This window comes from Lepidochelys olivacea (genome assembly GCF_965140295.1).
Source record: "Lepidochelys olivacea isolate rLepOli2 genome assembly, chromosome: 1".
In the NCBI taxonomy this organism is placed as follows: domain Eukaryota; kingdom Metazoa; phylum Chordata; order Testudines; family Cheloniidae; genus Lepidochelys; species Lepidochelys olivacea.
In genome coordinates, this window is record NC_140411.1 from 316,135,313 (window position 1) to 316,152,871 (window position 17,559).

At 42.6% G+C, this 17,559-nt stretch overlaps 1 protein-coding gene across 1 annotated transcript in view; it reads left to right on the plus strand.

Annotated features, from left to right (window-relative positions):
* The window catches only part of TTLL8 (tubulin tyrosine ligase like 8), a 57,483-nt gene extending 39,924 nt beyond the window's left edge, over window positions 1–17,559 (plus strand). Inside the window, exons 11-15 of the mRNA XM_084616949.1 lie at window positions 4,576–4,724; window positions 5,454–5,700; window positions 6,693–7,128; window positions 14,852–15,350; window positions 16,773–17,559. Coding sequence (XP_084473075.1) covers window positions 4,576–4,724; window positions 5,454–5,700; window positions 6,693–7,128; window positions 14,852–15,350; window positions 16,773–16,981 — 1,540 coding nt within the window. The 3' untranslated portion in view covers window positions 16,982–17,559. The remainder of the gene's footprint in view (window positions 1–4,575; window positions 4,725–5,453; window positions 5,701–6,692; window positions 7,129–14,851; window positions 15,351–16,772) is intronic.

Here is a 17,559-nt window from a genome sequence, read left to right on the forward strand (position 1 = left end):
AGCTCATGAAAGCTTATGCTCAAATAAATTGGTTAGTCTCTAAGGTGCCACAAGTACTCCTTTTCTTTTTGCGAATACAGACTAACACGGCTGCTACTCTGAAACCTGTCAAAAAGTGCAATGGGATTATTCTATTCAAGTTCTTATGGGGCCACTTATACCATAGTGTCTGAGTGCCTTCCAGTAAACTATATGATTATACATCTTTCATGTGATGTTTGTTCTCTCATCTACTCTCAGAGGGAAAAGTGTGCACAGCAGAGTACCTTGTTTTGATTGTGTGTGTCCTTTTTAAAAAAATAAATAAATATGCCTGTTGCTATGTGTTCATATTAGAGAAGGCAAGGTCAATGAATTGTGCCTTTGATATAGAGCAGAAAGTGGAAAGGTTTATGATGGTCCTTAGTGCCTGGGGGAGTTCATACCACATTCTTGGACAGTCCCAAGGGAAAGTTCTGTCTCCCACACAGACAAGTTTTACTGTTGAGAATTCCGTTGTTCCAGAGGAGCATAGTTGTGGATCACAGTCTTCATCCTGGAGTTTTAAATGGTCTTTTAGATATCCTGGGCATAGAATAAAGTCCAGGATCTTGAACCAGATTCATTATTCTATGGGAAGCCAGTATCGGGATTGGAGGACAGGTTTGATATGTTCCCAGTAGCCTGTGTTGCTGAGGAGAAATGCTGTAGCATTCTGTACTAGTTGAAGTTTCCTAAATACTGATGGCTTTGTGCCCAGATACATTGCACTGCTGTAATCCAGCCAAGAGATGATGCAGGCTGAATAACTGAGGCTAGGTCTTTGTCTGCCAGGATGGGACAGTGTTTCCTAGCCAAGCAAAAGATGGTAGAAAGTGTTACTAGTTGATAATGCTATGTGAGAGCTCCGTGTCAGCAAGGAATCCAAGAGTATACGCTGAATTGACCAATTGTGGGTGTGTATCTTCAACCAATGTGGACTGCACTGTGGCTGTAAGATCTTCAAAGATAACAGAATATAGGGAATCATTAAGAAAGGGATAGATAATAAGACAGAAAATATCATCTTGCCTCTATATAAATCCATGCTGTGCCCACATCTTGAATACCGCATGCAGATGTAGTCGCCCCATCTCAAAAAAGATATATTGGAATTGGAAAAGGTTCAGAAAAGGGCAACAAAATGATTAGGGGCACGGAACAGCTTCCATATGAGGAAAGGTTAATAAGACTGGGACTTTTCATCTTAGAAAAGAGACAACTAAGGGGGGGATATGATAGAGGTCTATAAAATCATGACTGGTATGGAGAAAGTAAATAAGGCAGTGTTATTTACTCCTCCTCATAACACAAGAACTAGGGATCACTAAATGAGATTAATAGGCACCCGGTTTAAAACAAACAAAAGGAAATATTTCTTCACACAATGCACAGTCAACCTGTGGAACTCTTTGCCAGAGGACGTTGTGGAGGCCAAGACTATAAAAGGGTTAAAAAAAGACAGATACATTCATGGAAGATAGGTCCATCAATGGCTATTAGCCAGGATGGGCAGGGATGAAGTCCCTAGCCTCTGTTTGCCAAAACCTGGGAATGGGTCACGGGATGGATCACTTGATGATTATCTGTTCTGTTTGTTCTCTCTGGGGCACCTGGCATTGGCCGCTATCAGAAGACAGGATACTGGGCTAGATGGAACTTTGGTCTGACTCAGTATGGCTGTTCTTATGCTCGTTTTATGTTCTAAAATGCTTTCCTCTGCCCACCAGCATCACCTTTGTCTGTCTTACGTTCAGCTTCATCCAAGAGCTGAACTCAACCAAGCTCTGGTGGTAGCATTGCGGTTGTATGTGGTGACTGATCGGAAGACCTGTGTGTCATCTACATATTGCCGTCACATGAGTCCGTGTCATCTGACCGGTTCATCTAGTGGTTGCATATAGATTTTGAAAAAGATCAGAGAGCAAATTGATCCTTGTGGAACCCCACAAGTCAGGGGTCTAGTTGAGGAGGTGCAGTTTCCCATCACTCACTACTTGTTGGGATCATCCTTTCAGAAAGGAATTAAACCATTTTAGCATATTACCCTGGATCCCTGCCACCTGTCTCAGTGTCAGCAGTGTTGAATGCTGCACAGAGGCCCAGAAGAATGAGAATAGATGTCTGTCCTCTATCCTTTGACAGATCATCCACGAAAGTGGGTTCAGTTCCGTGTCCTGGCCTGAATCCAGATTCATCCAGGGCTAAAATGTTACCCTCAATCGGAGGAGCTCATTTTTGGCCTTTTGGTAGCTTCTCTATGAACTGCTCAGGAATAGGAGGATTGACGATGGGTGGTAGTTGGCTAAGACTAAACTATGCAAGGTGGGTTTCTTCAGTGTAGGTTGGACTATTCCATGTTTGAAGGAGGAAGGAAAGATTCCTTCTCTGAATGAGGCATTGGTTCATTCAGTTGGAGTGGTACCAGTTGTTCATGACACTCTTTCACAAGCCATGAAGGGCATGGGTCAGATTCACAAGTCTTGAGTCAAGACTCCTTTACGGTGTCCATAACTTCCTACTGAGTGAGTGTCCTGAACACTGGGAATGCAAGTGAGCTCTTGGTTGGTGGAAGTAGAGCAGATCCATCCTGTTTGAGAAGACTTCTCAAATGGGTATGATATTCAGTTAAGTAGGATGGTAGTTCTTAAGAATGCTTGGTACTTGGCTCTGATAAAGGTTGCAGGCATTCAGGATTGATGTGGCAGTTTATCACCCTGGATAGCTCCTTGGGGTGGGATTTGGCAGCCTCAGTGGAGGTTGATAGGAAGGTTCTCCTGGTCTGTAATACAGCTCAGCATAGGCTTTGAGGAATTCATTATATGTCACCCTGTCTGAATCAGCCTTTGTTTTCTTCCACTGTCACTCAGTTTTCCACTCTTGTCTTCATCCAGCACAGGGTATCCGAAAACCAAGGAGAACTGTGTGTTGATGGGGAGAAAGGGACTGTTTTGGGGGCAGCGTGTTCATGGCTGCAGACAGTATAGAATGGTAATGATTCACCAGGTCCTTGACTCCTTGTTCTGTGGGTTGGGTCTTTTAGCAGACTTTGAAATTCATTGGAATCTGTAAGTCATCATGGTCGGATCAGGATAATTGGTCTTTCTTGTTGCCTGAACAATAGAGGGTCTCTGACCACTGCCATAATGATGTGATCGTTAGTGTTCAGGAGACTGACATCTTGGTTTTAAATCTCACCTATTAGATGATACTTCCAGCAACACAGTGCTTCCTAAACCATATTGGGTGCATTGTTTTAGAACTGGTTTGGAGGGGTATCTGTACAACGTCTTCTTCCAACAGTATCAAGGTGTCTGAAGGCCTACCATCTAAGTACTGATTGAGCCTGACACTGCTGAGGTAGATGAGGTATGACAGGTTCACAGCACAGAGTGGCACAAAGCCGGTTGCCAGACATAAAGATTATTTACCTTCTTTTCCTCCTCTCCCCTAGAATGTGAAGGCTAATATTCTCAAATGGCTGAAACCAAAACTTATCTATATTTGTAAGATTTGATGTTTTTAAATGTTTGTATACAGCAGCTATGATCTTACCCTAGCCATCACCTTGATAACTAAGCAATTAACAAATATAGATTCTGATCCTGCAAGATGCTGAGACCTCTCAAGAAGCATCCACCCTCCCTCAACTCGCATTTTATTTAAGCATGAGTTGAGTGGAGTGAGCACCATTCGGTACGCACTTAGCACCTTGCAGGATCAGGAGAGCATACAGGATCAGAAGTGTTTACAGGGAGAAGGAGCTCAGATAACTCAATACACATGCACACAGGCCAAGGATTACCTAGATTACATTCTCAAGTACTCTTTTTGTTCTGTCTTTGTACCTAGCACAGAGGGTTCTTGGTTTATGATTGGTGTCCCAAAGCACTATCACAATATAGATAATAAATAACAGTATTACTATTTATTCATTAACCATCCAAAAGTATGCTGGGTACCATACACACACAACAAACACACAGTCCCTACCTTGAAGAGTTCATATTCTGTGATTTTGACGAGAGACAGTTTGTGAAGACATATATTCCTTTATGTTTTATGCTGTCTATGCAATTAAGAGGTCTAGAAAAGAAAGGTGAGACTAGCCTTGACTTTCCTAGTGTTCAGAAACTGGGTGCCAATTCTTCTCATGCTGCCCTGCCTGCCCAGGGCTGTCTAGATGTTGGATCTAACCCCTCTATTTGTTGTTTAAAGAAAAAAATCCCCCTTCTTTCAGCCTGCAATTAACCTCACTCCTGTGCTTTTCATAATTCACGTTACCCCATTATTGCAAGTTTTTATAAGCAGATTATTTCCTTAATAACAGAACTTTCCTGACACAATACCCAAAATAAATGAGCTCAGTAACCTGTGAGACTTATTTCTGTAAATCCATAATCTAATAATTTCTATCACTGTAGCAAGAAACACTTCATACTGTACTTTAGGGGGAAAAAAGCAATATTGACAGCTATATAAACTAAGTTCATAAAATGCTTCTTCTAAAATAGTTATGCATAAAGTATTACCTTTTAAAATTTTGTTTTTTTATAGTGAAGGTGCTGTCATTTGTAGTGCACATAATTACATTACACAGTGTCAAAAGATTCTAAGCAAAATCATGTCTACAAGCCCACAGCGAGACATAGATGGTAACCACAATATCTGGATTATTAAACCAGGAGCAAAATCTCGTGGCAGAGGTAAGAGCTTCCTTTGTTTTTTTAATTTAAAGTGTTTATTATTACCCAAAGTTGTAGGGTATCATCTGGAGAGGCAACTTGTAAATGTACTGTGTACATCAGCTGTTTGTCCCACCAGGCCATTCATAACTGCATAAACATTTCCAATCAGAACCTTTCCCATTTTCTATGCAAGAGTCATTTTTACACAGTTTTCAACATCTTACCTCTGTTACTTTGTGTATCTTGGGGAAGGAATAGCAGAAGGAAAACTTGTCAAATCCAGCAAAGAACTTTAAATATGTGCTGAAGTACATGCATGTGAGTAGTCTTATTGTTTTCAATGAAAGTCCTTTCAGTTAATGTCAGTGGAACTAATCACATGCTTAAAGTTGAGAACATGCTTAAATGCTTTGCTGGATTGGGCCCATAATCGCTAGGTTGCAGGTAAGCCTTTCAGGGGTCGGGTAAAATATATGTCTTTGTCTGAATGTCTGAATAATGAAGGTTTAAAAAACATAATTAATGTGAGCAACCTGGGAGGGGGTTATTTGTTTGATTTTGTTTAATTCTACCATAACAAGTGTCTTTCTGGTGATCTATCAATATTCTACTATTGTTCCTGCATGCATAAGTAGGATAAATGGAAATTCTCATTCGTGTATAATCTCTCATTTTTGTACACTGTCACCTGCATACATTATTATTAGACACTAACATGCGTATTATTTTAATTTTTTTCTCTTCCAGAAATAGTGTGCAAAAATAGACTGGATGATATTCTGAAGTTAGTAGAAGCAACAGATCAATTTCCAGTAAAGGACCACAAGTGGGTGGTACAGAAGTACATTGAGACACCATTGCTAATTTATGATACTAAATTTGATATTAGACAGTGGTTTCTTGTCACTGACTGGAACCCTCTGACTATATGGTTCTATAAAGAAAGCTATCTGAGATTTTCTACACAACGTTTCTCCTTAGACAATCTAGACAGGTAACCAAGGAAGTATAAACAAAAATGTAGCTATACAGAACAGTGAATGAACAGGCTGAAAAATTCTACAGTATGTCAGGTCCCTGAATTTTGATCGTGGAATTATGGTAGTGTTAAAATTTCATGAACCAGTCTATGCTAATGCTTTGACTTTCTGATGATTTCTGAAGTTGCATTTAGTTAGAGTGTGAACAGGGGTCGTGGTGGTGTGCTTTAATTAGACTCTTAGTGTCAGTCAGCAGTTGTCATAACTTAAAATAGTGATTCTAACTGTGCCCTCATCCATATGAATATTATAGAAAATGTAATTTTAGAGCATTTTAGAACATTAGGGGATGTTTGTTCTTTTATGTATGCTGTAGTCTGTTTATCAAATATTCAAGAAAAGCACTAGGCGAACTGTGGGAGTTTTTTGGGAAAATTCTGGACAACTTATTAAAATTGAACAATGTTAAAACAATTTTAACAATGTTAAATATCTCCATGGGAACATATTTTTAGCAAGGGCCATACCAAAGATTGGGAGTGGCAGGATATCTGGTAAATTAACCCATTGTAGATGCTCTATCAGCATCAGCACTTACATGGTACCCATCACAATGCCTCATGACCATTAACAAATGTATCTTCACAACACTCCTTTGAGATAGGGAAGCATTATTATCCCCATTTTATAGACAGGGAACTGGGGCATGGAGAACTTAAGTGACTTGCCCCAGGGCACAAAATGCGAGTGTGACAGAGCTGAGACCTGAACCCAGTTTTCCTGAGCCCAGGCCAGTGTTTTAACCATAAGACCATACTTTGTCTTACATTAGAGGGGAATTAATGAAGGAAACTGAAAATAGGTTTAAGAATCAAAACCCTGAGATTTTAATATGAAGATAATTTGTTCTAATGTAATATGTTTCTTGCATTTTTTCAGTTGAGTAGCATTGTACAATTATGTGTAGCTTGCTGCCTGCTATAGTTGTGGTGTCCTCTCTCCACAGCTCCATTCATCTTTGCAATAATTCTATCCAGAAACAATACAAAAATGCTGCAGACCGGAATCCTCTATTGCCATGGCACAATATGTGGACAAGCACCAAATTTCAGGAGTACTTACAAAAGAGAGGTCGAGGCAATATGTGGCGAAATGTTATCTATCCATCCATGAAAAAAGCCATTACCTACACCATGAGGATGGCTCAAGAGAGCGTTGAAGCCCGGAAGAGCAGTTTTGAGCTGTATGGGGCAGACTTTATTCTTGGAGAGGACTTTAAACCATGGTTGATTGAAATCAATACTAGCCCAACAATGTTCCCTTCTACACCGGTCACAGCAGAGCTATGTGCCCAGGTACAAGAAGACACGATTAAGGTAGTTACTGAGAAGAAACGTGACAAAAACTGGGACACTGGAAAATTCGAACTTCTCTGGAGGCAGGTATGAATAATTCTGCATCATTCACTAATCAGATGGAATTTAGTTTGGCGATTGTTTTAAAATCTAATTAACATTCTTTGAGTGGGTACAGCTGTGTATTCAACTTCAGTGTGTGGAGAATTAGCTGGAGAATTTTCCCCAGCAGGACCTGTAAAAAAGTAGCACTTGCACTTTGTGGCCATAGCCCCTCCCTTGGCTATATGAGGCAGCACCGCCCTGAACCTCCTCCTCAGTTCCTTCTTACTACCCGTGGCGGGAGTCGGAGCTCTGTGTGGTCTTAAATTCACATTCCGTCACTAGTTCAGTGTTTTTTCTAGCTGTATATGCTTTGTAATACCCTTAATGCTACTTATATTTAGTGAAGTATTCCCCTGTGATGCCCTCACCATTGTTTAAACATTGTCCGTTGTGTTGGGGAACAATCCCTAACAGCAATTCCCACGCGTGGTGCCAGCTATGCTTGGGTGAGGCAAGGAATGGTATTCAGTGAGTAGATGTTCATTAAATTGACTCAAGTTGCAAACGACCGTTGCCTAAAATAGCCCCTGCTTGAACAGGCCATGTGGCCTGTTTCAGCACCGAGACCCTCATTGGATCAGGGGTTGCCCTCAGGTTCCAAGAGTCCTTCTGCCTTGAACTCTGGAGCAGGAATCTCTCCAAAGAGACTGAGGAGCTGTTCCCCACGTAGCGTGCTGAGGAAAAGGTTGTATAAGACCAATTGAGACTGCTCCAGGTCTCATGGGGACTCTCCCGTCTCTCCAGGAAGAGCGTGGAATGGCATGGGGTTAGTGCTGGTGCGCAGGATGACGTGGGTGCCTCTAACCATTTCCCAGTACCGATCATGGGGGCTATAGACCCTGTACCATCGACTCCATTTCTTGCCCCAGGGCGTTCGTTGAGTCCGGTACCGATGAGGGTGACACCAGCACCAACTGTTCTGACATCGGCAGCATACCAGGTGGTATGCTTTCCATCTTTCCATCGTGACCTCTCCTTTGGCCCGGGACTTGGTCAGGGGTGTGTCATTAATAGCCCCGTTGATTGGAGGGACTGCTGAACCCTTGGGTCTGTTGGCACTGCATCCCTTCCTCACTCTTTGGAAGCAGAGCCAATACTGGGCTTGGTACCTGGGATCTCAGCACCAGGAAACTCCATTGCAGTTGGCACCGTGGATGTTACTGTGGCTACTTTCACTGCCCCTCGCTTTGGCACTGTCAGCTGGTTTGTACTGCTGCTGACTTTGGGGTCAACACCACTTCTGGCATCAGCGTACTCGCTGCTGGTGGTACCTCTTCCATCATTCATGCTGGTCCCGGCCTTATTTTGGGCAATGGAGGAGTCAAACCAATCACTTGCTCCCTCAGGACTGGCTCCACTTTTATCCCTGGAAACCCAAGGCTCCTCGGCATTGAGGTCGGGATCTTCCTCCTCTCGCTTTCCCTCACCCAACCCACATCGGGGACCATTCATGGAGCATTATGGGCACCAAATTGGCACTCTTCTTGCGGTTGGTATGGGGCGCCTACTGGCCATACCCTTATCAGTAGCTTCCAGGGAATCCATGGCATGCTCCTCAGTCGCAGAGGGTGCACTCCTCAGCTTGCTCTATGGCAAGGTTGCCAGGCAGATCAGTGGCAGGATCTGTGGACCCACAGCAGGTTCAGTCACCAGTGAGCCTTCCCTGTGTAGAGCCCATTGAGCTGTCCTTTCCAGCTTTGCGAGTCCGGGAACGGGAGCCAGCCTTGATGCAGTTAACCACCTCTTCTTCGTCCACAGATGATTCATCAGTGCCTGGTTCTTCCTCTCCTCCAATACCAGAGGATTTCAAGGCCTGTCAGGACATTTTGTGGTGCATGGTCACTTCCCTGGCATTCATGCAGGGTTCCTGCAGGAGAACTCCCATAAGTTAGTGGATATCCTGCAGCCATCTGCTCCTGGGAGAGTAGCCCTCCCTACTAATGATGCATTCCTAGAGCCTACAAAAGTCCTCCCGAGCACACTGGCTTCAGTACTGCCTACTGCAAAGTGCTCGGTGAAATGCTGTTTCATCCCAGTGCAGGGATTTGAGGGTTTTTACTCCCATGTGGCCTCAAACTCCCTAGTCGTAGCTGAAGTGAATGACAGAGCCCAACAGGGCAGATTTAAGTCCACTCTTAAGGATAAGGACTCCAAAAGAATGGATTTAAGGGGCAGGAGGATCTCCACCCTGCAAATACAGATCACGAATGAGCAGACATTGTCCAGGTATGACTTTGTAAATTGGACAGATATGTCTAAGTTAGTGGGCCAGCTGCCTGATACCTCCAGAGAGCAATTTTGGGAGTTTGTCAGTGAAGGCTATTTAGTGGCCAAGATGTCGTTTGCATTCTGTATTGAACATCGTGGATACTTTGGCCAGAGTTTTGTCCTTTGTGGTGACCATGAGAAGGGCGTCCTGGCTGCAGAATTTGGGCATTGCTCCTGATGTGCAGCAGGCTATAGAGGATTTGCCCTTCGGTGCTGGGTGTTGGTTTTCAGACAAGATGGACAAGACCCTGCACACCTTCAAGGATTATAGGGCCCACCCTGTGTTCCTTTGGGATGTATACACCATCAGTGCAGACAGCAACAATACTGTCCACAATGCACCTTTTGGCAGCCTTCTGTCTCTCAAAACAGTTGGATTATCCCAGAAAGGGGCATAGATCCCAGAGGTGCAGGCAGTTGGGTCTGGGTTTCAGCCAGTCAACACGCCCTCCCCTGGCACCCCCCAAATGCCCATTTTGACTCCTTGGACCAGAGCAGTGGTCCAGTCATCACTCCCTTTACTCTGCCTCTGTCTGGGGACAGGCTAGCTCGCTTTTACGATGTTTGGGGCTAGAGTACAAGCTGGGTCCTAGCATCATCAAATTGAGCTAAACTATCCAGTTCCTCTCCACTCCTTCCCCGCACCCATCTGCCCTTCCCATCCCTCTTCAGGGCCCCCTCTTATAAGATACTGCTCCTCAAGCAGGCTTCTCTTTACTGGCCATGGGAGTGGTGCTGGAAGTTCCTCTGGAACACCAGGGTCAGAGCTTCTACTCCTGGTACCTCCTGGTTCCCAAATCCAAGGGAGGAGTAAAACCTATTCTCGAGCTCCGCAACCTCAACATATATACCAGATACGTGAGGTTCCATATGGTCACCCTATTAACTATCCTCCCCACATTGACTCAGAACAACTGGCTTGCTGCTCTGGACCTTCAGGATGCTTACACCCATATGGCGATTCTCCTGAGCCACAGATTTCTCTGGTTTGTTGTGGTGAACCACCATTTTCAGTACACAGTCCTTCCCTTTGGGCTGTCATCCACCCCTAGGATTTTTACCAAATATATGGTTGTGGTGACCGTGTACATCAAGAAGAAGGGAATCCATGTTTTCCTGTATGGATGACACGCTGCTCTGGGGCAGGTCAAGGGAAGAAGTTCTTTCTCATGCATGCATCACACTGCACTTACTCGACTGCCTGGGTTTCATCCTAAACACAGGAAAGTCAACATTGGTCCCCACTCAGAAAAACGATTTAATTGGGGTCCTAATAGACTCTACGAGTTCAAGGAGCATTCCTGCCAATTAACCATTTCTAGACCATTTGTAGCCTTTCTCTCAGTCTGCAGTCCCAGCCTTCCATGACAGTTCACATGTGCCTGAGGCTCTTAGGCCACATGTCTACATGCATACCTGTGGTTCCAGTCACAAGGTTGTGCCAATACCCTCTGCAAATGTGGCTCAGGACTGTTTTCCGTCCAACCCTTCACCCCTGGACATGTTAGACTTCCTACCTCCGTCAATCCTGGACTCCTTGCAGTGGTAGACGGTTCAGGAATGATGTCAAGGCATTCCCTTCATCTGGCCCTTACCAACCAGGACTGTTGTCACGAACAACTCCTTGATAGGTTGGGGAGCGCATCTGGGGTTGCTGAAAGTTCAGGGCCTGGGGTCAGAGCAAGAAGCTCCACTGCATATCAATGTCTAGGAGCTTTGGGCCATCTATAATGTCTATCTCTGTTTCCTAGACCGCATCAAGGGTTCAATAGTTCCCATACTTGCCAACGTGATGTATTATGGGAACAGGCAAGGGGGAGCACACTCCAAGGTGCTCTCCCAAAAGGCAATCAAGTTGTGGCTGTTCTGGTTCAACGAGAGTATCACTCTGTTATCCGTTTACTTGCCTCGGGTCCAGAATCATCTTGTGGACCATCTCAGCAGGAATTTTTCCTTGAACCATGAGTGGTCGCTGAAGTCCAGTGTTCTGCAAGTTATCTTTGCAATATGGGGCATTCTGACAATCAGCCTGTTTGCTACAAGGGACAACAGGAAATGCCGACTGTTCAACTCTCAAGGGGGCCTCAGTCTAGGCTCCCTGCCCAACTCCCTCCACCTCAACTGGAAGTCGGCTCTCCTGTATGCTTTTCCTCCAATCCCAACTATTCCACAGGTCATCCTCAAGTTGAAAGCAGATTAGGCAAAGCTCATCCTCATCGCCCTGGCATGGCTGAGGCAGTGCTGGTTTTCTGACCTTCTCACGGTGTTGATTCAGCCTCCCATATCCCTTCCTCTCCTTCCTGACTTGCTCACACAGAATCACAGTTGCACTCTGCATCCTGCAGTCAGTTCTCTGCATCTCATGGCATGACTGCTGCATGGTTGAATGAGGAGGAAGAGCAATGCTCAGTGGCTGTTCATCATGTCCTGCTCAGTAGTAGAAAATCCTCTGCCAGAATGGCCTATTTGGCAAAGTGGAAGAGTTTTTCAATGTGGTCATTGGCCTGTGGAGTTCAGCCAACGCTGGCTAGTATCCAAGACATCTTGGAGTATTTGCTGCATCTTCAATCATCGTATCTTAATGCTTAGCTCGTTGAGGGTGCACCTGGTGGCAATCTCACCTTTTCATTCTCCCATTCTTGGAAGATTGGTGTTTTCCAGTGCCATGGTGGCGAGATTCTTGAAAGAAGTCTTTTGTCTCCATCTGCCCGTGATGAACTAGCTTCTTTGTGACACGTTAACACAGTCTGAGTGGCTCTCATGAGACCTCCGTTCGAGCCTCTGGCATCCTGCTCCTTTCCTCTCATGTCAAAAAACTGCATGCCTCATGGTGATAACATCTGTGAGGAGAGTGTTTGAGTTGCAGGCTTTGACGGCAGAGCTTCCTTACACACAATTCTCCAAAGACAAAGTGACATTGCAGCTGCACTTGACATTTTTGTCGAAAGTGGTCTTTCAATTTCATTTAAACCAGGCGGCATATTTGCCTGTGTTTTTTCGTAAGCTGCATTCATTGCCAGAGGAGCATCATCTTCACACATTGGATGTCAGACGATAGCTGGGCAGGACTAAATCCTTTGGGGCTTCCTCTTGTTTGTTTGTGTCATATGCAGACCATATGAAAGGACAGGCAGTCTCCTCACAGATGATCTATAAGTGGATAACTTCCTGCATCAAGACTGGATATGAAGTGGCTTCGCCTATGCCCCCTCTATGGGCATGAGCTCATTCTACAGGAGTGCAAGCTACGTCAATAACATCCTTAAGTTATGTTTCAGTGTTGGATATTTTCAGGGCTCATTTATCTCTCCATTGAATTTTGGCCTGTGTGTGTTTGAGGCCATTTAAACAAAACACTTCCTTTCCCAATGTTAGCCACCTTTAATCAGTAATGGCTATAACTTTATTGCTTCATACTGATCGGTCAGTTGGTAACTATACAGTGTGCTAATCTGGTTCACAGTTCTTACCGTGGAAGGAACAGGATGCTGTATTCTAGAGTCATATTGCAACTGACTGAGGCCAATGTTAATCTTCATATTAATTAGTAAATTATTTTAGTGTTCTCTTTTTAATGCTGATTGATATATCTGAAGTGAAGAAAAACAGAGCACAATAAATTAGTTATTCAGTTAAAACAAATTAAATAAGATGTTTGCAGCCCCAAGAGTGAATATGATGCAAGTTCAGGCCTGCTGTACCCCAGCGGGGAACGTACTTGTCGGAGAGCAGATGGCAGTTTTACTCTCTGCTGTCTCTGAGACTTGAACCGGTCAGGTATGACTTCAGGCTCTGATCCTGCAAACACTTATGCATATGAGTACTCCCATGTGTATAAAATTAATCATGTGCATAAGTGTTTAGAGGATCGTTTTGATCTATGGTGGTTGCAGTGGAGGCTGCAACAGACGTGCAGAATCAGTTAATCGACTGGCTTCTCAGGCCGTGCTTTGTCCACCACACACAAATCCAGTTTTTGGTATTGCCAATTTTGATTGGTCAGTTTAGTCACAGGGTGATGTTTTATGAAATAGAAAAAAACTAAGTTTAGAAAAATTTTGATTTCATCACCAAAAATTGAGTTTAAAAGAAACATTCTGGGAGAATTCAGAAAACAAAAAAAGGACTGTTACAAAAGCAATGCAATTAAAACCCTTTTAAATATGCTGACTTTCCCCTCATATTTTTAAATTTTTGACCAGCTCTAATAAATACCTACTTTCTTAGCATTATTTTCCTGTGGAAGCATATTACACGTGTCCTGGCTTTGTTTCTGGGTACAGTTCAGGATGTTGATTTTGAGCTGTTAAGCTCCTTTTGTGGCTTTTGTAAGTCTTGTGTTTCTTAGAGACTGTGTTTTACCCTGAAAGTAGAGATCAGCTGGGATGTTCAAGCTGACAGTCCCTAGAGTTGGGTACTGTGTTTGGAGCAGGCATTCTCAGGGGCCGGTCCTGGACATAGTCTGTTATTCTTAATTTCAACCCACAAGGCATGCTGTAAGGCTTATGTTTTTTACCCCAGTTTTTTCAGTTGAATGGGGAGGATTTTAATTGTGTTGAAAAGTTTCTTTCACCTCATTGATCATAATTGTTATTGTAATTTATTATTTACAATACCGTAGCACCAAGGAGCCCCAATCAAGGGTCAGGGCTCTGTTGTGCTAGGCACCATAGAGACAAGTATCAAAGAAGAGGGACTCTCGCCCAGCGAGTTTACAATTTAGGTGTCAGACAGGTACAACAGCTGGATGATATAGACAAAGAGGAGTGACGGGTTTGATAGACTGAAGTAACCATAAAACAGAGTTTAGTATAAAAGCAGAAGTCTCAGTAGTTTTCCATTATTATTTTAGAGACTAACCAATTTATTTGAGCATAAGCTTTCGTGAGCTACAGCTCACTTCATCTAATGCATAAAAGTGGAAAATGCAGTGAGGATGTTTTTATACACACAGACCATGAAAAAATGGGTGTTTATCACTTCAAAAGGTTTTCTCCCCCCCACACCACTCTCCTGCTGGTAATAGCTTATCTAAAGTGATCACTCTCCTTGTAAGATGTAGCTCACGAAAGCTTATGCTCAAATAAATTGGTTAGTCTCTAAGGTGCCACAAGTCCTCCTTTTCTTTTTGCGAATACAGACTAACACAGCTGCTACTCTGAAACCTGACATTATTATTTTGTTCATCTTCCTTGGTCACCGTGTTAGGCCCATTGTATAAAGTGGAAAAATAAACACCATGTAGAAATTAGTAGCCTTAGTAAGTTCTAAATTATGCAGTTTTTGTCACAGTGGTGTGGAATCCTTCGTCACACAAAGTGCTGTATGAACCCATTTTATGAGTAGATGTAACCCATGGAACAGTAGTGTCTTCATTTATAATTTAGTAGTGCATGAGTCTGTTGAAAAATTTAATTTCTTTTTTGTGTCTCTCAAGCCTCTTTTGGAACTGCCGCCGTTCCATGTTACGGACCTTTTTGTGGAAGGAGTTGGTATTAAGAGATCAAGGCAGAAAGCTGCTCCCATCGCTAATTTTAATTTTCTTGACACATTAACAAGAATACCACAGACAATTCAGTGCACCTCAGCCAATCATGAAAAACAAGGAGAATCAATAGGAACTGTAAATAACAAGCAAAACATCAAAATGAAAATTGAAAAGGCTATTTTTTGCACTTTACCTAAGCCTCTCAAGAAGCCACCAGGGAAAAGTTGTAAAGTAAGGGATGCACACATGAAATCCACTGGGCACATAGATTTCCCCAGCTTAGTTTTACAACCTACAGAAAGCATCACAGAGATGAAACATGTGCAGTATATAAACAAGGCAAAAGGAATAACAGATTCAAGCTTTCACAGAGTAAATCAGACAGCCCCTACCTTTCAAAATATGAATCCCTTGGACTGGCCTTTACTTCAGCCTTCCAAAATATCAGGTAATATCTGTTGTTTAGCATTATTTCACTATAAATTACATAAAAATACATTTTAGAGGGAAAGTAGAAGTTAGGTATACAGTATAAGTTTTTGGATTGCTTAGCTAGTTATTTGTCTACTAGTATTATATTCCATGTTATTTGTCTTTCTAATATAAATAGTCCCAAACTTTTCAGCCTTTCCTTTGGAAGTCTCTCCATGCCTCTAATAAGTTTTGCTGCTTGCCTCTGAATCCCCTGTATTTCTGTTATATTGTTTTTGGGATATGGTATTCTGGGTGAGGGCATACCATTTGTATATATAATATAATGGCATACCATATTTTGAAGATGATTTTCGATTGCATTTTTTATGCAGCATACATCTTGTTTGCTTTTTGGATTGCCGCTGCCTACTGAGCACAAGTTTTTATTAAGCTATCCACATTAATGCCCAACTCCTTTTTCTTCTGTGTAGAGGTCACAAGTCCTTATTATTTCTGCTAGTGATAGCTGGCTATTCTCATGCAACCTCCTATTGTCTCTGGATGGCTCAAGAGATTGGCACTGGAACACGGAGACTTTCACCTCTGTATCACTAGTTCACATGTAATCCAGGTCAGAAGTGACCATAATTTGTGTCTGCTGGCTATGTGGGGACTACGGACCAGTTCCAGTGGACTGTTATTCTCATTACAAAATCACCATCTTTTAGTACAAACTGGAACCTAATTGGCAGAGAGGTCAAAGATTAAGCAAACATGGATACTGAACTTGGATAGTTCTCCAGGTCAATCTTGAAACGTCATCAGGGCAATGGGTGCTGCAGCTGCTGTTGTCTGTACCTGTTCTGTGGATAAGAAGAGGATTTCAGTTTAAAGGCCTATAAGCCCTAACATTTCATAAGTATTAAATTCACTAAAAAGTTAAAGAAAAAATTCCATTGTTTGTAGAGTATGCTGCAGATGTTATGTGTTATTTATCTGCTAAGTATCATCATCACCACCATCACCATCATCATTTTGGGGGGATTTCCCACAAGGGATCCTCTTCCTACTGATACTGCCAAGTGTGTTTTTAAAAACATAACTTAAGGATGTGGTATATGGTGTTCAGTTTGCCAAGAGTTGGAACGAATGGGCATATTTCACTGTCACCTGAAATCTCTTGCCTAAAGGCTTACACACACATCCAACACTTATAGAATGGTCTATAAGTGGTTGTGGTATATACAGAGTCCTTTTAATGTATTAACAGGTTTTGTATTAATACCTGAGGCACACAGTTTCCATGTAGCCCTGTTTTACTATTGAAAAAGTACTATATAGTATAACTGAATGCAGTTTTTGAAGAGTTTATTATGATTTTGCATAACAAGGACTTTTAAAATATGGACTTCAGTTGAAATGTGGGTTAATTAATGACTGCCTTCTTTTTTTAAAGGTTTGCAAAACAGCAACAAGAAAATTCCATGCTTAGTTTGTGGAGACACTTTCCAGTTGGAGAAAACCTGTAAATGCTGCAGCTCCTTTTGTGCAACAGTACTGCAAGGAAGTTCATATTTACCTATGAATGATTGTTCTATCCCTGAAAAGAAGGTGACCAGCAACAAGAAAACTGTTCATAGCAATGTCTTCCCTAAAAATATATGAGTCCATTCTGAGTACTCCAGTCTTTTAAAAGCGTTTTTTGAACAACAATAGAACTGTACAAGCCTTGCATAAGCAGATGTTGAAGAAAAATTATTTGCCATGAGTAACTCAAAGATAATATTTAAAGGCTCTGGGCTGCAAGAGGTGGAGATTTTTGTAAACCATGGCTGCATAGGAGACTAACTGATTATACTGAAGCCAATTAACAAAGTTTACTATTACAGCAGCTCTGTGGCCAATATGCTGGTCCCAACTGTGCGGAAAGTTCATAGAAATACAGTGAGATCTCTTTTTATGTCATGGAGTACTCCCTCCATTTTTGCATCTGCAATCCCCTGTATGATGGCCATCTTGTCAACAAGAGTTTCATAAACTGTAAAAACTCTTGTCTATCAGTGAATGGGAGTGGAAGGGCTTGCCAACCTATCCACTGTCACATAATGTAATGTAAAAAAATCTCATTGTGATATCATTTTCTTGGAGGGAGATGTGGGGAAGGAAGGAAGATTGCTTATGGTTAGTACCTTGTTACAAAATATATTCTCAGGATATCCCCCCCCCACCCCATACTTTGGGCT